This window comes from Garra rufa, chromosome 16 (genome assembly GCF_049309525.1).
Source record: "Garra rufa chromosome 16, GarRuf1.0, whole genome shotgun sequence".
Taxonomy (NCBI): domain Eukaryota; kingdom Metazoa; phylum Chordata; class Actinopteri; order Cypriniformes; family Cyprinidae; genus Garra; species Garra rufa.
In genome coordinates this window covers 7,164,173-7,191,988 of record NC_133376.1, presented here as the reverse complement: position 1 = coordinate 7,191,988, position 27,816 = coordinate 7,164,173, and the positions used below count along the sequence as shown (strand labels likewise).

The 27,816-nt window shown below is 28.2% G+C and overlaps 1 protein-coding gene across 2 annotated transcripts in view; it reads left to right on the top strand.

The window, feature by feature from the left end:
• Positions 1–27,816, top strand: part of ctbp1 (C-terminal binding protein 1) — a 55,586-nt gene that overhangs the window by 5,548 nt on the left and 22,222 nt on the right. The window contains exon 1 of one of the 2 annotated variants that reach the window (XM_073820364.1): positions 18,694–19,033. The exons of the other annotated variant lie outside the window; for it this stretch is intronic. Coding sequence (XP_073676465.1) covers positions 18,994–19,033 — 40 coding nt within the window. The 5' untranslated portion in view covers positions 18,694–18,993. Of the gene's footprint in view, positions 1–18,693; positions 19,034–27,816 lie in introns of those variants that run through there. 2 annotated transcript variants of the gene reach the window in all.

Genomic DNA, 27,816 nt, shown 5'->3' with positions numbered 1-27,816 from the left:
TAAACCATTTAATGATTGACTTTTCGATTAAGGGGAGATACTGCAGACAAAAACGCTGTTTTTTTTCATGCACCTGTCAAGTCAGTGTTGTTTTTGACAACCATCTTAGATTTAGTCTTAGTCTTAGTCTTTTGGACTAAAATGCTTTAGTCAAATTTTAGTCACTTCTAAATGTGATAGTTTTAGTCCAGTTTTAGTCGACGAAAAGTCAAAAAGGTTTTAGTCTAGTTAGTCAAAAAAAAGGGGAAACAGTCTTTTAACAAATTAATGTAGGTCAGTAAGTATTTTGCTGTTGGGTAGTGTCACTTATAAGTTGTGAAAATAGCAGATCTATAGTTCAACACAATGTGAGCTTCCGGATCGACTATTTTCACCAATAATTACAATAATGAAGGAATGTTTTAAAACATAAAAGACATATATTTGAAATACACCCATAGGTCCTCTCGCCGTTTGCGACCACCCTGTGTGCAAACTGCCGCCATCATGGTTAATCGTCTGTCTGTCTGAGTGACAACAATGTGCCGTGTTGAGCGTAACCAAACAAGGATAGAATGCTAAAACGGCTTGCCATACTAGTATGGCAAAGAGTATTTAATGCTAAAACGGCTTGCCATGGTGGCAGATACTTTTTCGGTTTTAATTGGCATGCACAATAAGCCGAAATGTCATGCATTTTAAACGTCTGACGGACCACCCACTAACATTTTCGTCTATTCTCGTCTCGTCAACGAAAACTCACACACGTCTCGTCATGTTTTAGTCATTAACGAGCCATTTTTATCTCGTCATCGTCTCATTATTGTCAAAAAACGTGGCGTCAACGAAATGATTTCGTCATCGTTGACGAAAACAACACTGTGTCAAGTTTGAGATTTTGGGCTTTTTGGTGTTTCATAAAGTGTTTTTCAGACTAGTGGAAAGAAAACATCCGAAAAACACTGTTTCTTTTATAGCACTTTATCTATTTGTGTCAATAGATTTCAATTACAATCCATATTTTTAAAGGCCGTTTTCTCAAAATTAGTTTTTTTCTTCTAAACTGAGCCATAAATCTCCACTTCAGTAGCACTTACACACACCAAACTTTACATTTTTATTCTTGTCTATATTCTGAAGGTTTTTACAGAGGGATTTGTTCATATATAATTAGTTTGATTTTATACAACATTTTATTTCCCCCAAAATGGTAAAAATGGTTTCCTGTCTGTTTTTTTAATTATGGCATGACGAAATGAGATATCCAAATTCCCCTCTGTAAAAACATTTGACTTTAATATGTCAAAAAATGAAACAAGAATTTTGAAACCTACTTCATCCAGTGTTTAGATTTTTGCACTAGAAATGTATGCAAATGAGCACATATTTCATTAAACGATGTCTCATTTGCATATTCAAACCTAACATTTTAGAAAACTTGTAATACAAAAAATGTTTGCAATTATCAATGTAATCAATCAACTGGGTAAGTAAGGTGATAACTATTAGTTAATTTTTTTACCCTATTCACCTGCAGTGTCTCGCCTTAATCGTTTTCTTAAATGGCGTTGATTCTCAAAAAGCTGCGAAATGATCTTTTCTGGTTCTTATTTCAGCAAATATTTAACAAGATCTGGTTAATGTGAATTTTATCATTAGTCTACTCCACTAAAACCCTCTAATTTGCGCAATGTTATTTTTGTTTAAAAAAAGGACCCTATACAAAAAAAGAATAGGTTTAAAATACAGGCCTGTGGCTCTTAATTTCTTTTTATTAATTCAGCATTTGTAAACGGATGTTTACTGTTCAATTTTGAGAAATATCACTAGCATTTGTTTTAAAACTATATTCACTGAATGTAATTAAAAAACCGAGAATCGGCTCAAAAACCGAATCAAATCGAGAGCGTGCAAATCAAATTGAATTGAATCGGGAAATCTGAAAATGAGTCCATTTGATAATATTATAATTATTAAAGGAATAGTAAATCAAAACAACTGAATGTTAAAGGGATACTACACTCAAACATGTAAATTCTGTCATCATTTACATGTCGTTCTAAACCTGTATGAATTTCTTTTTGTTCTGTTAAGCACAAAAGAAGATATTTTGAAGAACAGTTTCTGGTAGCCATTGACTTCCATAGTATTTTTTTCCATACTGTGGAAATTAATGGCTATGGCCAACAGTTTGGTTACCCACATTCTACAAAATATCTTCTTTTCTAAACTTGTACAGGTTTAAAACAATTATTTTAACATCTATTTTTAGTGACCTGTCCCTGTAAGTATTATCGAATAACTAAATATAGCTTCAGAACATACAAACAAATGTAAAGTAATTGATCAGGTTGATCGGCAGCATCAGTAATTAACACATAAAATAATTTTGACTTATTACACTCTAAAAAATGCTGGGTTAGATGTTAAACCCAGGCTTCTGGGTTTTATTTAACTCAACTATTGTTTAAAAATTACTACATGGCTGGCTTAAAATGAACCTGAAAATAGATTGTAAATAAAATAAAAAATAGATGCATAATTACTAGCGGCACCAGCAATAATCAAAAGTTAAACATTTATTAACAGGGTTGCAAAGGGGTGGAAAATTTTCGGTAAATTTCTGGAATAAAAACCCAGGAAGATTCCAAAAAGTCCTGGAAAGTTTCCAAAATTTCTGGAATGTTTCTGAAATTTACTGGAAATTGTCCACCCTGTTTATTAATAAGCAATTTAAAAAAAAAGGAAATTCAACCTAATAAATGTTAATTTATCGAACATAATTTCTACTAGAGCTGCAAAATGAATTCAAAATAAAAGTTTATGTTTGCATACTATATGTGTGTACTGTGTATATTTATTATGAATATGTAAATACACACACATGTATATATTTAAACAAACATTTTTGTATGTATTTGTATGTAAACACTTGTATATAATTTATATTATATATAAATATGAAAATTTTACAATTTACAATTAAATCTAACATTTTTCCTTAATACATTTCCAATTTCAGTTATCAAATTGTAAGTCACTTTTGAACAATTGAATGTGTCTTTGTTTAATACAAGTGTTAATTTCTTTGAGAAAAAAAAAACATTCACCCTAAAGTTTTAAACTGCGACGGCGTTTTGGTGCTACGTAAACGAAAAAAAAAGAAAAGAAAATATAAGATTACAAGATTAGTCATAATATTTAGAGGAAAAAATTACGATAATACATTTTAAATATTTTGAGAATAAAGTTAAAATTATGAGACTAAAGTCGAAATATTTTGAGAATATAGTTGAAATTATAAGTGAAAAAGTAAGAAATATTTTGAGAATAAAGTCATAATAATGGGAATAAAGTCGATATTATGAATGAATAAAATGAAAAACTTTTGAGAATAAAGTTAAAATTACGAGAATAAAGTTGAAATTACAAGAATAAAGTTGAAATTATGAGAATAAAATGAAAATATTTAGAGAATAAAGTTAAAATTATGAGAATAAAGTCGAAATTACAAGAATAAGGTTGAAATTATGAGAATAAAATGAAAATATTTAGAGAATAAAGTTAAAATTATGAGAATAAAGTCGAAATTACAATAAAGTTGAAATTATGAGAATAAAGTTAAAATATTTTGAGAATAAAGTCGAAATTATGAGTAAAAAAGTCAAAATATTTTGAGAATAAAGTCAAAATTACAAGAATAAGGTTGAAATTATGAGAATAAAATGAAAATATTTAGAGAATAAAGTTAAAATTATGAGAATAAAGTCGAAATTACAATAAAGTTGAAATTATGAGAATAAAGTTAAAATATTTTGAGAATAAAGTCGAAATTATGAGTAAAAAAGTCAAAATATTTTGAGAATAAAGTCAAAATTATGAGTAAAAAAGTGTAAATATTTTGAGAATAAAGTCAAAATTATGAGAATAAAGTCGAAATTATGAGAATAAAGTCGAAATTACAAGAATAAAGTTAAAATTATGAGAATTAAATCGAAATTACAAGAATAAAGTTGAAATTATGAGAATAAACTTAAAATATTTTGAGAATAAAGTCGAAATTATAAGTAAAAAAGTCAAAATATTTTGAGAAAAAGTCAAAATTATGAGAATAAAGTCGAAATTACAAGAATAAAGTTGAAATTATGAGAATAAAGTGAAAATATTTTGAGAATAAAGTCAATTATGAGTAAAAAAGTCAAAATATTTTTAGAATAAAGTCATAATTATGGGAATAAAGTCGATATTATGAGAATAAAGTCAAAATTATGAGAATAAAGTCGAAATTACAAGAATAAAGTTGAAATTACAAGAATAAAGTTGAAATTACAAGAATAAAGTTGAAATTATGAGAATAAAGTGAAAATATTTTGAGAATAAAGTCATAATTATGAGTAAAAAAAGTCAAAATATTTTTAGAATAAAGTCATAATTATGGGAATAAAGTCGATATTATGAGAATAAAGTCAAAATTATGAGAATAAAGTCGAAATTACAAGAATAAAGTTGAAATTACAAGAATAAAGTTGAAATTACAAGAATAAAGTTGAAATTATGAGAATAAAGTGAAAATATTTTGAGAATAAAGTCAATTATGAGTAAAAAAGTCAAAATATTTTTAGAATAAAGTCATAATTATGGGAATAAAGTCGATATTATGAGAATAAAGTCAAAATTATGAGAATAAAGTCGAAATTACAAGAATAAAGTTGAAATTACAAGAATAAAGTTGAAATTACAAGAATAAAGTTGAAATTATGAGAATAAAGTGAAAATATTTTGAGAATAAAGTCAATTATGAGTAAAAAAAGTCAAAATATTTTTAGAATAAAGTCATAATTATGGGAATAAAGTCGATATTATGAGAATAAAGTCAAAATATTTTGAGAATAAAGTCATAATTATGGGAATAAAGTCGATATTATGAGAATAAAGTCAAAATTATGAGAATAAAGTCGAAATTACAAGAATAAAGTTGAAATTACAAGAATAAAGTTGAAATTATGAGAATAAAGTGAAAATATTTTGAGAATAAAGTCAATTATGAGAATAAAGTCGAAATTACAAGAATAAAGTTGAAATTATGAGAATAAAGTCGAAATTACAAGAATAAAGTTGAAATTATGAGAATAAAGTGAAAATATTTTGAGAATAAAGTCAATTATGAGAATAAAGTCGAAATTACAAGAATAAAGTTGAAATTACAAGAATAAAGTTGAAATTACAAGAATAAAGTTGAAATTACAAGAATAAAGTTGAAATTATGAGAATAAAGTGAAAATATTTTGAGAATAAAGTCAATTATGAGTAAAAAAAGTCAAAATATTTTTAGAATAAAGTCATAATTATGGGAATAAAGTCGATATTATGAGAATAAAGTCAAAATATTTTGAGAATAAAGTCATAATTATGGGAATAAAGTCGATATTATGAGAATAAAGTCAAAATTATGAGAATAAAGTCGAAATTACAAGAATAAAGTTGAAATTACAAGAATAAAGTTGAAATTATGAGAATAAAGTGAAAATATTTTGAGAATAAAGTCAAAATTATGAGAATAAAGTCGAAATTACAAGAATAAAGTTGAAATTACAAGAATAAAGTTGAAATTACAAGAATAAAGTTGAAATTACAAGAATAAAGTTGAAATTATGAGAATAAAGTGAAAATATTTTGAGAATAAAGTCAATTATGAGTAAAAAAAGTCAAAATATTTTTAGAATAAAGTCATAATTATGGGAATAAAGTCGATATTATGAGAATAAAGTCAAAATATTTTGAGAATAAAGTCATAATTATGGGAATAAAGTCGATATTATGAGAATAAAGTCAAAATTATGAGAATAAAGTCGAAATTACAAGAATAAAGTTGAAATTACAAGAATAAAGTTGAAATTATGAGAATAAAGTGAAAATATTTTGAGAATAAAGTCAATTATGAGAATAAAGTCGAAATTACAAGAATAAAGTTGAAATTACAAGAATAAAGTTGAAATTACAAGAATAAAGTTGAAATTACAAGAATAAAGTTGAAATTATGAGAATAAAGTGAAAATATTTTGAGAATAAAGTCAATTATGAGTAAAAAAAGTCAAAATATTTTTAGAATAAAGTCATAATTATGGGAATAAAGTCGATATTATGAGAATAAAGTCAAAATATTTTGAGAATAAAGTCATAATTATGGGAATAAAGTCGATATTATGAGAATAAAGTCAAAATTATGAGAATAAAGTCGAAATTACAAGAATAAAGTTGAAATTACAAGAATAAAGTTGAAATTATGAGAATAAAGTGAAAATATTTTGAGAATAAAGTCAAAATTATGAGAATAAAGTCGAAATTACAAGAATAAAGTTGAAATTACAAGAATAAAGTTGAAATTACAAGAATAAAGTTGAAATTACAAGAATAAAGTTGAAATTATGAGAATAAAGTGAAAATATTTTGAGAATAAAGTCAATTATGAGTAAAAAAAGTCAAAATATTTTTAGAATAAAGTCATAATTATGGGAATAAAGTCGATATTATGAGAATAAAGTCAAAATATTTTGAGAATAAAGTCATAATTATGGGAATAAAGTTGATATTATGAGAATAAAGTCAAAATTATGAGAATAAAGTCGAAATTACAAGAATAAAGTTGAAATTACAAGAATAAAGTTGAAATTACAAGAATAAAGTTGAAATTATGAGAATAAAGTGAAAATATTTTGAGAATAAAGTTAATTATGAGTAAAAAAAGTCAAAATATTTTTAGAATAAAGTCATAATTATGGGAATAAAGTCGATATTATGAGAATAAAGTCAAAATATTTTGAGAATAAAGTCATAATTATGGGAATAAAGTCGATATTATGAGAATAAAGTCAAAATTATGAGAATAAAGTCGAAATTACAAGAATAAAGTTGAAATTACAAGAATAAAGTTGAAATTATGAGAATAAAGTGAAAATATTTTGAGAATAAAGTCAAAATTATGAGAATAAAGTCGAAATTACAAGAATAAAGTTGAAATTACAAGAATAAAGTTGAAATTACAAGAATAAAGTTGAAATTACAAGAATAAAGTTGAAATTATGAGAATAAAGTGAAAATATTTTGAGAATAAAGTCAATTATGAGTAAAAAAAGTCAAAATATTTTTAGAATAAAGTCATAATTATGGGAATAAAGTCGATATTATGAGAATAAAGTCAAAATATTTTGAGAATAAAGTCATAATTATGGGAATAAAGTCGATATTATGAGAATAAAGTCAAAATTATGAGAATAAAGTCGAAATTACAAGAATAAAGTTGAAATTACAAGAATAAAGTTGAAATTATGAGAATAAAGTGAAAATATTTTGAGAATAAAGTCAAAATTATGAGAATAAAGTCGAAATTACAAGAATAAAGTTGAAATTACAAGAATAAAGTTGAAATTACAAGAATAAAGTTGAAATTACAAGAATAAAGTTGAAATTACAAGAATAAAGTTGAAATTACAAGAATAAAGTTGAAATTACAAGAATAAAGTTGAAATTACAAGAATAAAGTTGAAATTACAAGAATAAAGTTGAAATTATGAGAATAAAGTGAAAATATTTTGAGAATAAAGTCAATTATGAGTAAAAAAAGTCAAAATATTTTTAGAATAAAGTCATAATTATGGGAATAAAGTCGATATTATGAGAATAAAGTCAAAATATTTTGAGAATAAAGTCATAATTATGGGAATAAAGTCGATATTATGAGAATAAAGTCAAAATTATGAGAATAAAGTCGAAATTACAAGAATAAAGTTGAAATTACAAGAATAAAGTTGAAATTATGAGAATAAAGTGAAAATATTTTGAGAATAAAGTCAAAATTATGAGAATAAAGTCGAAATTACAAGAATAAAGTTGAAATTACAAGAATAAAGTTGAAATTACAAGAATAAAGTTGAAATTACAAGAATAAAGTTGAAATTATGAGAATAAAGTGAAAATATTTTGAGAATAAAGTCAATTATGAGTAAAAAAAGTCAAAATATTTTTAGAATAAAGTCATAATTATGGGAATAAAGTCGATATTATGAGAATAAAGTCAAAATATTTTGAGAATAAAGTCATAATTATGGGAATAAAGTTGATATTATGAGAATAAAGTCAAAATTATGAGAATAAAGTCGAAATTACAAGAATAAAGTTGAAATTATGAGAATAAAGTCAAAATATTTTGAGAATAAAGTCACAATTATGAGTAAAAAAGTCCAAATATTTTGAGAATAAAGTCACAATTATGGGAATAAAGTCGATATTATGAGAATAAAGTCAATTATGAGTAAAAAAAGTCAAAATATTTTGAGAATAAAGTCACAATTATGGGAATAAAGTCGATATTATGAGAATAAAGTCAATTATAAGTAAAAAAGTCAAAATATTTTGAGAATAAAGTCATAATTAAAGTCATAATTATGGGAATAAAGTCGAAATATTTTGAGAATAAAGTCGAAATTACAAATATGAATGTATAATATTTTGAGAAGAAAGTCTAAATATTTTGAGAATGAAGTAGAAATATTATGAGATAAAGTCTAAATATTTTTTAGAATAAAGTCTAAACATTTTTAAAATAAAGTCTAAATATTTTTAGAATAGTCTAAGTATTTTGCGAATAAAGGTGACATATGAGAATACAGTCTAAATATTTTGAGAAGAAAATCGAAATGACAAGAATAAAATCAAAATGATGAGAATAAAGTCAAAATATTTTTAAAATAAAGTAAAATTTACGAGTATAAATTCACAATATTTTGAGAATGAAGTCAAAATATTTTGAGAACAGAATCGAAAAGATGAGAATAAAGTCAAAATTACGAGAGTAAAGTCAAATATTTTGAGAATTAAATGGTAACACTTTACAATAAGGTTCATTAGTTAACCACATTAGTTAACATGAATTAATAATGAACTGCACTTATACAGCATTTATTAATCTTTGTTAATGTTAATTTCAACATTTACTAATACATTATTAAAATCTAGTTAACATTAGTTAATGCAGTGTGAACTAACATGAACAAACAATGAACAACTGTATTTCCGTTAACTAACGTTAATGAAGATTAGTTAATACAGTAACAAATGTATTGCTCATGGTTAGTTCATGTTAGTTAGTACATTAACTAATGTTTAATTAATGAACCTTATTGTAAAGTGTTACCAATTAAATCATAGCAATTACGAGATTAAAGTTATATCCTAGGAGACTATAGCCTATAGGGTTTTGCGCATGCAAATGGCCAGGATTGGGAGCACCAGACTTTATTCTCGGAATTCTGACTTCATTCTCAAAATATTTTTTTTTATTCTCATAACTTTTTTTACTTTAATCTCGTAATCTTAGATCACTAAAACACTGTCATATTTAAACAGTAGTGTAAGTGCTTTAACAGAAATTTAAGCACTTCATTTCTGCTTTTAAGCCTTCAAAACGTCTCAACTTTCATTCCAAGTTCTCTACAGTAAATGTAATTCTTGTTTGTTTTTACATACCAAGGTTTGTGGTAATCACCAGCATGTAGATGGTGTCAATAGCGCTTAAGCTGTATCAATGCCATAACATCCTTTGACAAATTATATTTGAGCACATTTGCACAAGATTGGATCATCAGTTGAATGTGGCCCGTGTCAAACGGATGCTTTTCATTGTGCGTTTATCTCCATGAATCAGCTGAATTTGCTAGTTACTGATGAAAGCTGCAGCAGTAAAATACACTAAACAGTTTCTGCTTTACCACTGAAAGCAAATGACTCATAAAGCAAAAGGCCAGAATGACTCGAGAAAAACGTGGAAGAGCGCTGAACAGGGTTTCGAATGAAAATGTTTAACACCTGCGTTTTGTCCACTCCGCTGCCGTTTTTTTTTTAAACGTAGAGTGGCCTGTGTGAGCGGCCCCTGACCCTGTTTGTACTTATTTTGTAATAAGATTACAAGATTAGTCATAATATTTAGAGAAAAAAAGTAAAAATTACAAAAATAAACTCTAAATATTTGAAGAACTAAGTCAAAAATATGAGAATAAAGTCAGAAATCTGAGAATAAAGTTGAAATACTTTGAGAAAAAATTCAAAAATACGAGAATAAAGTCTTTGAAAAGAAAGTTTAAATATTTAAAAAAAAAAAGTCAAAATAACGAGAATGAGGTCGAAATTATGAGAATGGAGTCAAAATTATGAGAATAAAGTTAAAATATTTTAAGAATAAAGTCAAATTTATACGAATAAAGTCTAAATATTTTGAGAAAGTTGATATATTTTGAGAATAAAGTTGAAATATTTTGAGAATAAAGTCAAAATATTTTGAGAACAATCGAAATTATGAGAATATAGTAAAACTATTTTGAGAATAAAGTCAAAATTACGAAATAAAAATGTAAATATTTTGAGAATAAAGAGGAAATATTTTGAGAATAAAGTAGAAATATTATGATAATAAAGTCAAAATATTTTGAGAATTAATTTGCAATATTTTGAGAATAAAGTCTAAATATTTTGAGAACAGAATTGAAATTACGAGGATAGTCAAAATTATGAGAATAAAGTCAAACTATTTTGAGAATAAAGGCAAAATTACAACAGTAAAGTTGAAATATTTTGAGAATAAAGTCAAAATATTTTGAGAATAAATTCTAAATAGTTTGAAAATAAAGGGGAAATATTATGAAAATAAGGTCAAAATATTTTGAGAATAAAGTAGAAATATTGTGATAATGAAGTCAAAATATTTTGAGAATAAAATAGAAATATTGTGATAATGAAGTCAAAATATTTTGAGAATTAATTTGCAATATTTTAAGAATAAAGTCAAAATTGCGAGAATAAATCTGCAATATTTTGAGAATAAAGTCTAAATATTTTGAGAACATAATCAAAATTACGAGGATAGTCGAAATTATGAGAATAAAGTAAAACTATTTTGAGAATAAAGGCAAAATTATGAAACTAAAGTTAAAATATTTTGAAAATAAAGTCAAAATATTTTGAGAATAAATTTGCAATATTTTGAGAATAAAGTCAAAATACTTTGAGAATGAAGTCAAAATATTTCGAGAATAAAGTAGAAATGACAAGAATAAAGTAAAAATTATGAGAATAAAGTCAAAATATTTTGAGAATTAATTTGCAATATTTTGAGAATAAAGTCAAAATTACGAGAATAAATTTGCAATATTTTGAGAATAAAGTCAAAATATTTTGAGAATTAATTTGCAATATTTTGAGAATAAAGTCTAAATATTTTGAGAAAAAAGTCAAAATATTTTGAGAATAAAGTAAAAATAATGAGAATAAATTTGCAATATTTTGAGAATAAATTCTAAATAGTTTGAAAATAAAGGGGAGATATTATGAAAATAAGGTCAAAATATTTTGAGAATAAAGTAGAAATATTGTGATAATGAAGTCAAAATATTTTGAGAATTAATTTGCAATATTTTGAGAATAAAGTCTAAATATTTTGAGAACATCGAAATTACGAGGATAGTCGAAATTATGAGAATAAAGTAAAACTATTTTGAGAACAAAGTCAAAATTACAACTGTAAAGTTGAAATATTTTGAGAATAAAGTCAAAATATTTTTAGAATAAATTTGCCATATTTTGAGAATAAAGTCTAAATATTTTGAGAATAAAGTAGAAATATTGTGATAATAAAGTCAAAATATTTTGAGAATTAATTTGCAATATTTTGAGAATAAAGTCTAAATATTTTGAGAACATCGAAATTACGAGGATAGTCGAAATTATGAGAATAAAGTAAAACTATTTTGAGAACAAAGTCAAAATTACAACTGTAAAGTTGAAATATTTTGAGAATAAAGTCAAAATATTTTTAGAATAAATTTGCCATATTTTGAGAATAAAGTTGAAATATTTTGAGAATAAAGTAGAAATATTGTGATAATAAAGTCAAAATATTTTGAGAATTAATTTGCAATATTTTGAGAATAAAGTCTAAATATTTTGAGAACATCGAAATTACGAGGATAGTCGAAATTATGAGAATAAAGTAAAACTATTTTGAGAACAAAGTCAAAATTACAACTGTAAAGTTGAAATATTTTGAGAATAAAGTCAAAATATTTTTAGAATAAATTTGCCATATTTTGAGAATAAAGTTGAAATATTTTGAGAACAAAGTCAAAATAATACAAATAAATTTGCAATATTTTGAAAATAAAGTCAAAATATTTTGAGAATAAATTTGCCATATTTTGAGAATAAAGTTGAAATATTTTGAGAATAAAGTCTAAATATTTTGAGAACATCGAAATTATGAGAATAAAGTAAAACTATTTTGAGAACAAAGTCAAAATTACAACTGTAAAGTTGAAATATTTTGAGAATAAAGTCAAAATATTTTTAGAATAAATTTGCAATATTTTGAGAATAAAGTTGAAATATTTTGAGAACAAAGTCAAAATAATACAAATAAATTTGCAATATTTTGAAAATAAAGTCAAAATATTTTGAGAATAAATTTGCCATATTTTGAGAATAAAGTTGAAATATTTTGAGAATAAAGTCTAAATATTTTGAGAATTAATTTGCAATATTTTGAGAATAAAGTCTAAATATTTTGAGAATAAAGTAGAAATATTGTGATAATAAAGTCAAAATATTTTGAGAATAAAGTTGAAATATTTTGAGAATAAAGTCAAAATATTTTGAGAATTAATTTGCAATATTTTGAGAATAAAGTCTAAATATTTTGAGAATAAAGTAGAAATATTGTGATAATAAAGTCAAAATATTTTGAGAATAAATTTGCAATATTTTGAGAATAAAGTCTAAATATTTTGAGAACATCGAAATTACGAGGATAGTCGAAATTATGAGAATAAAGTAAAACTATTTTGAGAACAAAGTCAAAATTACAACTGTAAAGTTGAAATATTTTGAGAATAAAGTCAAAATAATGAGAATAAATTTGCAATATTTTGAGAATAAATTCTAAATAGTTTGAAAATAAAGGGGAAATATTATGAAAATAAGGTCAAAATATTTTGAGAATAAAGTAGAAATATTGTGATAATAAAGTCAAAATATTTTGAGAATTAATTTGCAATATTTTGAGAATAAAGTCTAAATATTTTGAGAATAAAGTAGAAATATTGTGATAATAAAGTCAAAATATTTTGAGAATTAATTTGCAATATTTTGAGAATAAAGTCTAAATATTTTGAGAACATCGAAATTACGAGGATAGTCGAAATTATGAGAATAAAGTAAAACTATTTTGAGAACAAAGTCAAAATTACAACTGTAAAGTTGAAATATTTTGAGAATAAAGTCAAAATATTTTTAGAATAAATTTGCCATATTTTGAGAATAAAGTTGAAATATTTTGAGAACAAAGTCAAAATAATACAAATAAATTTGCAATATTTTGAAAATAAAGTCAAAATATTTTGAGAATAAATTTGCCATATTTTGAGAATAAAGTTGAAATATTTTGAGAATAAAGTCAAAATATTTTGAGAATTAATTTGCAATATTTTGAGAATAAAGTCTAAATATTTTGAGAATATAGTAGAAATATTGTGATAATAAAGTCAAAATATTTTGAGAATAAATTTGCAATATTTTGAAAATAAAGTCAAAATATTTTGAGAATAAATTTGCCATATTTTGAGAATAAAGTTGAAATATTTTGAGAATAAAGTCAAAATATTTCGAGAATAAAGTAGAAATGACAAGAATAAAGTCTATTTCGGTAATAAAGTCAAAATATTTTGAGAATTAATTTGCAATATTTTGAGAAAAAAGTCAAAATATTTTGAGAATAAAGTAAAAATAATGAGAATAAATTTGCAATATTTTGAGAATAAATTCTAAATAGTTTGAAAATAAAGTCAAAATATTTTGAGAATAAAGTAAAAATAATGAGAATAAATTTGCAATATTTTGAGAATAAATTCTAAATATTTTGAAAATAAAGTCAAAATATTTTGAGAATAAAGTCTAAATATTTTGAGAACATAATCAAAATTACGAGGATAGTCGAAATTATGAGAATAAAGTAAAACTATTTTGAGAATAAAGTCAAAATATTTTTAGAATAAATTTGCAATATTTTGAGAATAAAGTTGAAATATTTTGAGAATAAAGTAAAAATAATGAGAATAAATTTGCAATATTTTGAGAATAAATTCTAAATAGTTTGAAAATAAAGGGGAAATATTATGAAAATAAGGTCAAAATATTTTGAGAATAAAGTAGAAATATTGTGATAATAAAGTCAAAATATTTTGAGAATTAATTTGCAATATTTTGAGAATAAAGTCTAAATATTTTGAGAATAAAGTAGAAATATTGTGATAATAAAGTCAAAATATTTTGAGAATAAATTTGCAATATTTTGAAAATAAAGTCAAAATATTTTGAGAATAAAGTCTAAATATTTTGAGAACATAATCAAAATTACGAGGATAGTCGAAATTATGAGAATAAAGTAAAACTATTTTGAGAATAAAGTCAAAATATTTTTAGAATAAATTTGCAATATTTTGAGAATAAAGTTGAAATATTTTGAGAATAAAGTAAAAATAATGAGAATAAATTTGCAATATTTTGAGAATAAATTCTAAATAGTTTGAAAATAAAGGGGAAATATTATGAAAATAAGGTCAAAATATTTTGAGAATAAAGTAGAAATATTGTGATAATAAAGTCAAAATATTTTGAGAATTAATTTGCAATATTTTGAGAATAAAGTCTAAATATTTTGAGAATATAGTAGAAATATTGTGATAATAAAGTCAAAATATTTTGAGAATAAATTTGCAATATTTTGAAAATAAAGTCAAAATATTTTGAGAATAAATTTGCCATATTTTGAGAATAAAGTTGAAATATTTTGAGAATAAAGTCAAAATATTTCGAGAATAAAGTAGAAATGACAAGAATAAAGTCTATTTCGGTAATAAAGTCAAAATATTTTGAGAATTAATTTGCAATATTTTGAGAAAAAAGTCAAAATATTTTGAGAATAAAGTAAAAATAATGAGAATAAATTTGCAATATTTTGAGAATAAATTCTAAATAGTTTGAAAATAAAGTCAAAATATTTTGAGAATAAAGTAAAAATAATGAGAATAAATTTGCAATATTTTGAGAATAAATTCTAAATATTTTGAAAATAAAGTCAAAATATTTTGAGAATAAAGTCTAAATATTTTGAGAACATAATCAAAATTACGAGGATAGTCGAAATTATGAGAATAAAGTAAAACTATTTTGAGAATAAAGTCAAAATATTTTTAGAATAAATTTGCAATATTTTGAGAATAAAGTTGAAATATTTTGAGAATAAAGTAAAAATAATGAGAATAAATTTGCAATATTTTGAGAATAAATTCTAAATAGTTTGAAAATAAAGGGGAAATATTATGAAAATAAGGTCAAAATATTTTGAGAATAAAGTAGAAATATTGTGATAATAAAGTCAAAATATTTTGAGAATTAATTTGCAATATTTTGAGAATAAAGTCTAAATATTTTGAGAATAAAGTAGAAATATTGTGATAATAAAGTCAAAATATTTTGAGAATAAAGTTGAAATATTTTGAGAATAAAGTCAAAATATTTTGAGAATTAATTTGCAATATTTTGAGAATAAAGTCTAAATATTTTGAGAATAAAGTAGAAATATTGTGATAATAAAGTCAAAATATTTTGAGAATAAATTTGCAATATTTTGAGAATAAAGTCTAAATATTTTGAGAACATCGAAATTACGAGGATAGTCGAAATTATGAGAATAAAGTAAAACTATTTTGAGAACAAAGTCAAAATTACAACTGTAAAGTTGAAATATTTTGAGAATAAAGTAAAAATAATGAGAATAAATTTGCAATATTTTGAGAATAAATTCTAAATAGTTTGAAAATAAAGGGGAAATATTATGAAAATAAGGTCAAAATATTTTGAGAATAAAGTAGAAATATTGTGATAATAAAGTCAAAATATTTTGAGAATTAATTTGCAATATTTTGAGAATAAAGTCTAAATATTTTGAGAATAAAGTAGAAATATTGTGATAATAAAGTCAAAATATTTTGAGAATTAATTTGCAATATTTTGAGAATAAAGTCTAAATATTTTGAGAACATCGAAATTACGAGGATAGTCGAAATTATGAGAATAAAGTAAAACTATTTTGAGAACAAAGTCAAAATTACAACTGTAAAGTTGAAATATTTTGAGAATAAAGTCAAAATATTTTTAGAATAAATTTGCCATATTTTGAGAATAAAGTTGAAATATTTTGAGAACAAAGTCAAAATAATACAAATAAATTTGCAATATTTTGAAAATAAAGTCAAAATATTTTGAGAATAAATTTGCCATATTTTGAGAATAAAGTTGAAATATTTTGAGAATAAAGTCAAAATATTTTGAGAATTAATTTGCAATATTTTGAGAATAAAGTCTAAATATTTTGAGAATATAGTAGAAATATTGTGATAATAAAGTCAAAATATTTTGAGAATAAATTTGCAATATTTTGAAAATAAAGTCAAAATATTTTGAGAATAAATTTGCCATATTTTGAGAATAAAGTTGAAATATTTTGAGAATAAAGTCAAAATATTTCGAGAATAAAGTAGAAATGACAAGAATAAAGTCTATTTCGGTAATAAAGTCAAAATATTTTGAGAATTAATTTGCAATATTTTGAGAAAAAAGTCAAAATATTTTGAGAATAAAGTAAAAATAATGAGAATAAATTTGCAATATTTTGAGAATAAATTCTAAATAGTTTGAAAATAAAGTCAAAATATTTTGAGAATAAAGTAAAAATAATGAGAATAAATTTGCAATATTTTGAGAATAAATTCTAAATATTTTGAAAATAAAGTCAAAATATTTTGAGAATAAAGTCTAAATATTTTGAGAACATAATCAAAATTACGAGGATAGTCGAAATTATGAGAATAAAGTAAAACTATTTTGAGAATAAAGTCAAAATATTTTTAGAATAAATTTGCAATATTTTGAGAATAAAGTTGAAATATTTTGAGAATAAAGTAAAAATAATGAGAATAAATTTGCAATATTTTGAGAATAAAGTCTAAATATTTTGAAAATAAAGAGGAAATAATATGAACATAAAGAGGAAATATTATGAAAATAAAGTCAAAATATTTTGAGAATAAAGTTGAAATATTTTGAGAATAAAGAGGAAATATTATGAACAAAAAGAGGAAATATTATGAAAATAAAGTCAAAATATTGTGATAATACCGTCAAAATATTTTGAGAATTAATTTGCAATATTTTGAGAATAAAGTCAAAATACTTTGAGAATAAAGTCAAAATATTTCAAAAATAAAGTAGAAATATTTCGGGAATAAAGTCAAAATATTTTGAGAATTAATTCACAATATTTTTTAGAATAAAGTCAAAATATTTTGAGAATAAAGTCAAAATATTTTAAGAATAAAGTAGAAATATTGTGATAATAACGTCAAAATATTTTGAGAATAAATTTGCAATATTTTAAGAATAAAGTCTAAATAATAAAGTCAAAATATTTCGAGAATAAAGTCAAAATTACGAGAATAAATTTGCAATATTTTGAGAATAAAGCCAAAATATTTAGAGAAAAAATTCACAATTATGAGAATAAAGTTGAAATTATTAGAATAAAGTCAAAATGATCAAAATAAAGTCAAAATATTTAGAGAAAAAATTCAAAATTGTGAGAATAAAGTTGAAATTATTAGAATAAAGTCAAAATATTTTGAGAATAAAGTCAAAATTATGAGAATAAATTGCAATATTTTGAGAATAAAGCCAAAATATTTAGAGAAAAAATTCACAATTATGAGAATAAAGTTGAAATTATTAGAATAAAGTCAAAATGATCAAAATAAAGTCAAAATATTTAGAGAAAAAATTCAAAATTATGAGAATAAAGTTGAAATTATTAGAATAAAGTCAAAATATTTTGAGAATAAAGTCAAACTATTCTGAGAAAAAATTTTAAATGACAAGAATAAAGTAAAAATTATGAGAACAGAGTCAAAATATTTTTAGAATAAATCGAAATTACGAGAATAAATTTGCAATATATGACTCATAAAGCAAAAGGCCATGACTCGAGAAAAAACATTAGAGCACTAAAAAGGTTTCAAATTAAATTTTTAACACCTAAGTTTTGTCCACTCCGCTCCCGTTTTTTTGTAACACATCGAGTGGCCTGTGTGAGCGGCCCCGGACCCTGCTTGTACTTATTTTGTACCTACTTATTTTTGGACATGTCTCTGAGCTGCCCATCAGGGCTGTAGGATTCAGTAATTGGTTTTCTGAGGGCTAAATAAGCCAGAACCATCACTGTCAGAGGCGTTTAATTAACTCTCCCTCAACACGAGCATTTATCTACAGTTGGAGGTGCTCAGAGAAACTCCCTGTTTGTATGTGACTTAATCATTTCAGTCTCTGTGTTTTGTGTTTTCCGAAACAGTCTGTCATGAAATGTTAATGGTGAGAAACGCACAGGCCGATTTCCTTCCCCCGGTCTTGTTTTTCTTTCGCAATTTTCCATTATCTTTTTTTCTCTTTGCCCCCTCTCAGGAAACAAAAGATCAATTTTGTGAGAGCACAGGCTCCACCCCATTCCTCTTCAGTCTTTCTTGTAGCCACCTCGCACTCGTTTCTCTCTCTCTCTCTCTCTCTCTCTCTCTCTCGCTCGCTCTCCCACTCCCATAAATGCAGTGACACTTGCATTCTGTGTGTGCATGCGTGTTTGTCCGAGTGAGAGAGTCGAAATAGAAAGTGAGGGAGCAGGGGGGGAGAGAGGGAGTTAGAGAGAGAAAGAGAAAGACAAGGAGGGGTGGGAGCGCGAGAGCGCGTGTGTGCTTAAGCTAGCTACTCACAGAAAAGAAGGAATAAGAAAATTGAAGTAGCCGCCATATGCTGAGGATTTTGGTGAATGCCTTGCTGAGGAGACACGCTCGCTTTTCCGGCGGATCCTAAGAGATGGGAAGCTCGCATTTGCTGAACAAAGGCTTGCCATTAGGTAAACGTTTACCTTTCCTTCTGCATGGGGCCACACGTGAAAGTGTTGTACGGATATCTGCGGCAACATTCGAGCGTTCGCTCGCCTGTCGTACAGTATTCTGGCTTCCCCTCCCCCTCTTCCTTTCCTCCTCCCCTCCTCTGTGCTCTGCTTTTCCCTCTTTCCTATTATCTTTCATCTGAACCATTCATCCACGTACTATTGCTTGCTTTCTGCTTTCTCTTTCCCGTGCGAAGACAGCGTTCGTCTGAGAGCCGGGGCCACGCGCCTCTGATGGCTCGCTTTATTAACTGCATTCATCTTTCCGAGCTCAAACGATAAAAAAAAACACAAGCTATCCCCTCTGGAAAATTTGAGGGGTTGGCAAGGACATGACTCTCTCTCCTATGGCCCTCCCGCACATTGTGCAGTGGAAATGTGGCTTCCAGTTCCGGCCTTGACTTACTTCCTAATTTCAATCTCTTCGAAGGAAATTTTCATTCTAGAGTCCAAAAGCAGATATACTTGAGCCTGGTCTTTTTATTGCATTCAGCTATATAAACCAAACTGAGATTTGTTTATATTTAATTTGGTTTAGGATGTTTCTAATGTGACACAAGAATAAAACACATGACTAGTCAAACTTAACATACGTCTAAATATCGTTGCAATATTCATGTGACTCCTGTTTTTAAAAAAAAATCCAAAGTGCACATTTCCAGGAAACCTGGGTTGAGAACAATGCATTGGCTTTCCACGAATGACAAAAAACAAGATTCACCCCAGCTCACTCAAAACAGGTTTTGTGCTTGTCGCACGGCGAACGTGAGGTTGGGATTTGTAATTGGCTTTCATTTTCATTTCACCAGAAGACAACAAAGGGGAGATGTCAGCTTGAATTATCGCCCGTGGGCACTCGAGGTCTTTAGACGGCGTGTGCGACTGACCCTGTTGGTTCTTGTTGCTATGAACTAGCTAATTCAAACAGATCCAGCTCACCCTCGGGGCAGGGCAATATGAACAGAGCGCCGAGGGATTTTGACATGAGAAACTACCATGTGTGTTTTTTTTTTTCCCACATTTACCTAGCTGTGATCTTACATGCAAAGACTGAGTGCTTTTTCTTGATTGTAGGAGCTTTGATGCGAGCTTGGATGCATGTTCTTGGCAGTTTGTCCTAATCAGATAAAAAAGATAACAGTGGCTGCTGGGATGGTTTAGATGTCGCTAACGTAATTTACGGTTGTAAAAGTTTCAGTCACCTTCATTACAAATGGAGAAAACAGCTGGTTCTGTGTGGGAACGGATGCGTGAAAGCCAGGGATCTCTTCATAGAGGTAAAGAGCTCTTGTTTGTGCTATAATACAAACATGTGTATTGTGTGTGTGTGTGTGTGTAAGAGTGTGAAAGACTATCCTGAGAGCTGGAGTGGGTGGTGTTGGTATAGAGGTGGGTGTGTCTGTGTCTCATGGGCATGATTACACCATGTCTGCACTTGTTAGGCTGTATATGGCAAAATTGGGAGAGGTCACAGGTGCACATATTGTACTTTTGTTGCTATATTATTAACAAATAAGTAAATATTTTGCATCTGTAAGAGACTGATGTAATGTCTGTGTGTGTGTGTCTTTTGAACTTTGTTCATCAAATAATCCTGGGAAAAAAGTCTGCGATAATATCGTAATTGTTGCTTTAACGATGTGCGATCTGACATTATCGAGCATATTGCAGAGTGCATGCATAACATCACATTACGTGATGAAGTCTAGAAAGTACGCATTTAGAGTGTGTTCTTTCGCTGCATGATTCAGTTTATTAAAATGCATTTAGAATGATCACATAATTTAAGATATGGGGGCTGAAAATGTATATTTATATCATTTCATATTAGGGGTGGGCGATATGGCAAAAATATCATATCACGATTTTGTCAGAAATATCACGATTTTATCACGATTGTTTGTCATGTTGGTTTTACTATTTTACAAGTTGTCTGAGCAGTACAGCCAAACTAATTTCGCTGTTTTAAAACCAAAACCTTACAACAAAATATAAAACAAAAAGAAAAGTAGATATTTAGGCCAAAGTGGCCGAAGATAAAAAAAAAAAAAAAAAAAAAACCTTGTTATTATTTGTGACCCTGGACCATAAAACCAGTCATAAGTGTAAATTTGTCGAAACTGAGATTCTTACGTCATCTGAAAGATGAGTAAATAAGCTTTCCATTGATATATTGTTTGTTAAAATAGGACAATGTTTGTCTGAGATACGACTATTTGAAAACCTGGAATCTGAGGATGCAAAAAAATCTAAATATTGAGAAAATTGCCTTAAAAGTTGTCCAAATGAAGTTCTCAGCAATGCATATTACTAATAAAAAAATCAAGTTTTTATATATTTATTGTAGAAAATTTACAAAATATCTTCATGGAACATGATCTTTACTTAAAATGCTAATGATTTTTGGCATAAAAGAAAAATCGATCATTTTGACCCATACAGTGTATTTTGGCTATTGCTACTTAAGACGGGTTTTGTGGTCCAGGGTCAAATTTTATCTTTGTTATTAAAAAATAAAAACAAAAATAGGCTATATGTTACAAATACACTTAATATACAAATAAAAAAACAACAACAAGGCTTTAATTTTCAGGTACAGTAGGTGTATTTATCAGTAGTATTAACAAATATAAAACACCATATACTTTATATACATAAATTATACATTGACTCTTATTAAAGCAACTATATTAAAGTTCTTCAGTCTAGACTAGAGCAGTGAGCGATTTTCCTTTGTTTTTTGTTTTATTAGCGTACCATCACCCAAAAATGACAATTCAGTCTTTTTTTACTCATTCGCCAGTTTTTTAAGTATAAAACATGTTGAACATAATAACGTGGGTGACCCAACAGGTTCCTCGGTTACTTCCGTAGAATTGTATTTATTTTTTTACCACTATCAAAGTGAGTGGGGACCAGCTACTCTTATCCACTTTTTTCAAAATATCTTCTTTTGTGTTCAGCACAAGAAAAAAAAATCAGAGATTTGGGACAACATGTGAGTGAGTACATTTTTGGGTGCACTGTCCCTTTAATGACAATCGGCAGCATGTTTAGTTCTGTCGCTTTAAGAGCTGCACGCATCTATTATACAAGCGCGCATCCGTTTTTCTCTCAGCTGTTTACTTTCACTTTAGACATAAGCAACTGTGTTTATATGTAATCCTTGCGTGTTTTTGACAGTATTAGCGAATCAGACGGCAAAGATAGCTTAGTCCAGTAATCAGGCGCTGTTTGACAGACTTTTAGCGCACGCCTTAGGTTTAACGTTATTTAACCAGCAAGGCTTTAAAGCACATGCATACTTTTTTGTGATTGCAAACACGAATAAGTGCAGTGTCCCGTGAGTGAGTGAATGTATGTCCTGTTGTACAGTATATTGAGACGGAGGCACACTGTTGCACAGTACTACGATATTTATTCAAAAGCAGATCGTGAAGACATTTTAATCGTCCACGATCAAAAATGGTCATATCGCACACCCCTATTTCATATAGTTCATCAATATCACACGAAGAGAGTGCTTCAAAAATCAGCATGACTACAAATGTGATATTAATTTTATACAACAGTTCAATAAACAATAAGTTAATATTTAAAAAAATTACGTTTTAGACAGAATATTTCCTGGTTTTGCTCAATTTCGCCAACAAAAATTGTTCCAAACACAGCCACAGCACGGTTTTGCGTCTTTGAGCAACTTGACTTGTTTTGTTCCTGAATGAATCAACCGTTTAAATGATTGGGTTCAATTGCAATGACTCACTTATTAACAGCGGCTACCTGAAACCGATTGGCAGTTTTAATTTCTTTTTTTATTAAAAGTATATTTTTGCTTTTAAAATAATTTCAAATATAGCTGCATTAACATGTGTAAATACATTTAAAAGCCACTTTATATGCACCTTCTGCAAAGATGAATTTTGTTGATGCTGATTTAATTTATTTGGTAACAGCTTAAATGTATTATTATGATACTTGACTGAATCAACGTAAGAATTTGATTCATGTACAGTTTTAGAAAAAATGGCTTTAAAAAGGTAAAAATCATTAGAAATCAATCAACTTGAAAAACTTGGAAAAGAACAATTTTAACACTGCTGTGAACTGACCACACAGAATATGAAGAACGTCAAGCACGGTAGTCCTTAAGCACAATATACACACTCAGAAAAATATAAAATATAATCTAATTATCGTTATTGATAAAATCCCAGAAAATATTGAGGTATTATTTTTTGTGAGTATCGCACACCATTATGTGTCACAGTTTCCACAAAAATATTAAGCAGCAAAACTCTTTTCAACATAAAAATGTCTCTTAAGCAGCAAATCAGCATATTAAAATGATTTCTGAATGATCATGTGACACTGAAGCCTGGAGTAGTGATGCTGAAAATGAAGCTTTAAACACACAAATACATTACATTTGAAAATATATTCAAATAGAAAACTGTTTTATGAAATTGTAATAATATTTTAGAATATTGCTGTATTTACAGTATTTTTAATCAAATAAGTGCAGCTCCATTGAACATTAGAGTCTTCTTTCAGATACGTTAAAAAATCATACTGAACTTTGGAACGGTAGTTTACACATATACTTGGACTTTCCATTGACATGTCCGTTGGTAGATGTTTTTTTAACTGACGCTAGGCAGAATGCCAGCTTCTGCTACTCAGCCAAGCAGTGCACTTATCGCCAATGTCAATACTGCGCAACAGTCACTGCCCACCTTTTTCAGCAGCCTTGCTTCCGGAAGTATTTTTCCCCATTCATTTTCTCCATGGGGACTTAAACCAACCAGCTCCGAGATGAATCAACATTACAAACACTGACTAAAAGCAAAAAACAAAGGCGAGACTGTATTTAAAGGTGAAGTTCTCTTCCAGAATGAATACTTGCCCTCACGTCATCCAAGATGTTCATGTCTTTCTGTCTTGAGTCGCAAAGAAATTAAGGTTTTTGAGGAAAACATTCCAGGATTTTTCTCCATATAGTGGATTTCAATGGGGATCAGCAGGTTGAAGGTCCAAATTGCAGTTTCAGTGCAGCTTCAAAGGGCTTTACATGATCCGGGCCGAGAAATAAAGGTCTTATCTAGCGAAAAGATCAGACATTTAAAAAAAAAAAAAAAAGACATTTATATACTTTTTAACCAGAAATGCTCATCTTGCACTAGCTTGACCTCAAAAAGGTCACGCAACAGTTAGTTCTTCATCTGTGTACTTCAGATTACAGGGTTCAATGCTAAGGATTTTTTTGGTTCAGATTTTTACTTGCCCAACCAAAAAAAAAAAAAAAAAAAAAAGTTAATAGTTATTTCTTAGCCACATTTTAAATAATGTGTCAAAAGCCAAACATAACTATATTTCCTTAAATACAATTGACAATTTAAAATATATATATATATAATTGTAATGAAGTAAATTTATGCACAACAGTATGTCCAGGTTGATTGTCCTAGATCACCATTCCTATTAAAGGAATGTTGTTGCAAAGAAGAAAAATTTAACAATATTGGTAAATAGAGTGTTATTAAGCAGAATTTGTTAAAAATTTTGTTTTATGGTGGTCGTCCATGATTTTTTTTTTTTTTTTTTGCCTTTGTTTTTACCTTTTCATATGTTTAATTGGACTCAGAGGTGCTATGAGTGCAATCAAATTCATAAATTCATGTTATAAAATTTTGAATACAGATATCTGCCAGCAGGTGGCGGCAAGAGACTGATTTAATTACTGAATCATACTATTCATTTGATTCGTTCGAACGGATGGTTCATTCGGGATTAAAGCAAGTGACTCTTAATGAATGGGAAATTGAATCATTTTACTAGATTCTTTAAAAACGCACGTTCATTCATAAACGATTATGCTCTGTTTCGTCGTCAAGCAGTCTGAAACATGTCACAACTGAGCCGCTGTGCATCTCCATTCAAACACAGCGGCTCAGTTGTGACTTGTTTCAGACTGCTTGACGACGAAACAGAGCATAATCAGGCAATAGTGTTATAGTCAGGCAATGTATATCACATAATAACTTCTTGTTTATTTAACTGTTGTATTAAATCAGTACCTCATTTACAAACTCCCACAAAAATTATTAAAAGTTGTCACTCGTCTTAGTTTGCGATATCACAAAGTTCTATTATAATCAACGGCGCTCTCTATTACTTACTGCACAGTCAGTCTCTTATTTACACTCTCTCTACACTTTGTTTATGAAAGGATTTGTGAGAAATTACTCTACGTTGCAAAAACTTGTAGAAACCTTTGAAGCTCCCCTGAGCGCAAACACAAATATGCTGATGGGGTCAGTCGCACATGTTGCTCCTAAATATTTTTTCACAGTCACACGTAGTAATTTTTAGTCGCAAATGCGAGTTAGAAACAGACGTTTTCCTTTTAGCTTCATAATTTGATGTTGCCGTCTCTTCGCTGTACTGGTTGTTACCAGGTTACGGAAAAAACAGTGCTTACAACATCCAATCAGATAAGAGGAACCGAAAAGCAATATGGTGTTCGTGACATCACAGAGAAGGTAGCATTTAAAGGCTTAAAAACACAAGCTGTTTCTCGATTCTAAGACTGTATTTGCACGAATTTGACAAACAGTCGCAGGCAAATTAATCTTTAGTGACAAGGCAGTGACGATCCTGTCTACTGTCCCGAGCGTCTCGCACGCTGGCCCCGGGCCCTGGATTAGAAAGGTAGGGTATTGAAATTTTTCTTAGAAAATGACAGATCGTTTTGCTAAATAAGACTCATATTTCTTGGCTGGGATCATGTAGAGCCCTTTGAAGCTGCACTGAAACTGCAGTTTAGACCTTCAAACCATTGATCCCCATTGAAGTTCTCTATATGGAGAAAAATCCTGGAATGTTCTCCTCAAAAACCTTCATTTCTTTTTGACTGAATAATAAAAGACATGAACATCTTGGATGACCTGGGCGTGAGTAAATGAGGGCGAGTTCTGGACTAATCATTTAATGTTTTTTTAAGTGAATGAACCAGGGGCGTTGCTAGACCCTTTTTAATGGGGCGCGTGCCCCAGTAAAAATCTGCTGTGCCCCAGTAAAATCTCAAATTTGAATCATAATTTACTTTGCTTATCCTGAAATAAAGACATTAAACTATATAGGAAAAACTGAATTAACCCATCTAAAAGCAACGCAGTTTAACCGAAGACTATGCACGCACAAATCAATGCCCCTTAATTGTGTTGTAAATGCAACTGGCTTTCAAAAAAGAAAAGTGATATGAGTAATGGGGGCCTGTGCCCCAGTAGAACTTTAGGTCTAGCAACTCCCCTGGAATGAACCACAGTCCCAATAAACACTGAAAATGCTCTAATTAAAAAACAACAACAACAGTGGTTTAGCGGTGAAACTGCCTTGATTATATTATTCACAGTGGTTTATGAGAGTGAGCTGCCGTTGACAAACATTTTTGGAGTGGTTTTGTATGGTAGGATGAACATATTTTGTTGGTCTTCAATTTATTAGCTTGACCAGCATACAGTGAGGAAAAAAAATCATTTGATCCCCGGCTGATGTTGCACGTTTGCCCACTGACAAAGAAATGATCAGTCTATAATTTTAATGGTAGGTTTAAACAACAAAATCCAGAAAAACACATTTTAAGAAAATTATACATTTATTTGCATTTCCATGAGTGAAATAAGTATTTGACCCCTTTGCAAAACATGACTTGTTGACTTGTTGGGAATCACAGAGGTCAGACGTTTCTTGTAGTTGGCCACCAGGTTTGCACACATCTCAGGAGGGATTTTGTCCCATTCCTCTTTGCAGGTCCTCTCCAAGTCATTAAGGTTTTGAGGCTGACAATTGGCAACTCAAACCTTCAGCTCCCTCCACAGATTTTCTATGGGATTAAGGTCTGGAGACTGGCCATGCCACTCTCCTTGAGCCACTCTTTTGTTGCCTTGGTCATGTGTTTTGGGTCATTGTCATGCTGGAATACCCATCCATGACCCATTTTCAATGCCCTGGCCCTGACGCTACATGGCCCTGTCCATCGTCCCTTTGATGCGGTGTAATTGTTCTGTCCTCTTAGCAGAAAAACACCTCCAAACATGTTTCCACACCTCCATGTTTGACAGTGGGGATGGTGTTCTTGGGGTCATAGGCAGCATTCCTCCTCCTCCAAACACGGCGAGTTGAGTTGATGCCAAAGAGATTGATTTTGGTCTCATCTGACCACGACACTTTCACCCAGTTCTCCTCTGAATCATTCAGATGTTCATTGGCCAATTTCAGACGGGCCTGTTCATGTGATTTCTTGATTAGTGGACCTTGTGGGTGCTGCAGGATTTCAGTCCTTCACGGCGTAGTGTGTTACCAATTGTTTTCTTGGTGACTATGGTCCCAGCTGCCTTGAGATCATTGACAAGATCCTCCCGTGTAGTTCTGGGCTGATTCCTCACCGTTCTCATGATCATTGAAACTCTACGAGGTGAGATCTTGCATGGAGCCCCAGACCGAGGGAGATTGACAGTTATTTAGTGTTTCTTCCATTTGCGAATAATCGCACCAACTGTTGTCACCGTCTCACCAAGCTGCTTGGCGATGGTCTTGTAGCCCATTCCAGCCTTTTGTAGGTCTACAGTCTTGTCCCTGACATCCTTGGACAGCTCTTTGGTCTTGGCCATGGTGGAGAGTTTGATTGATTGCTTCTGTGGACAGGTGTCTTTTATACAGGTAACAAACTGAGATTATGAGCA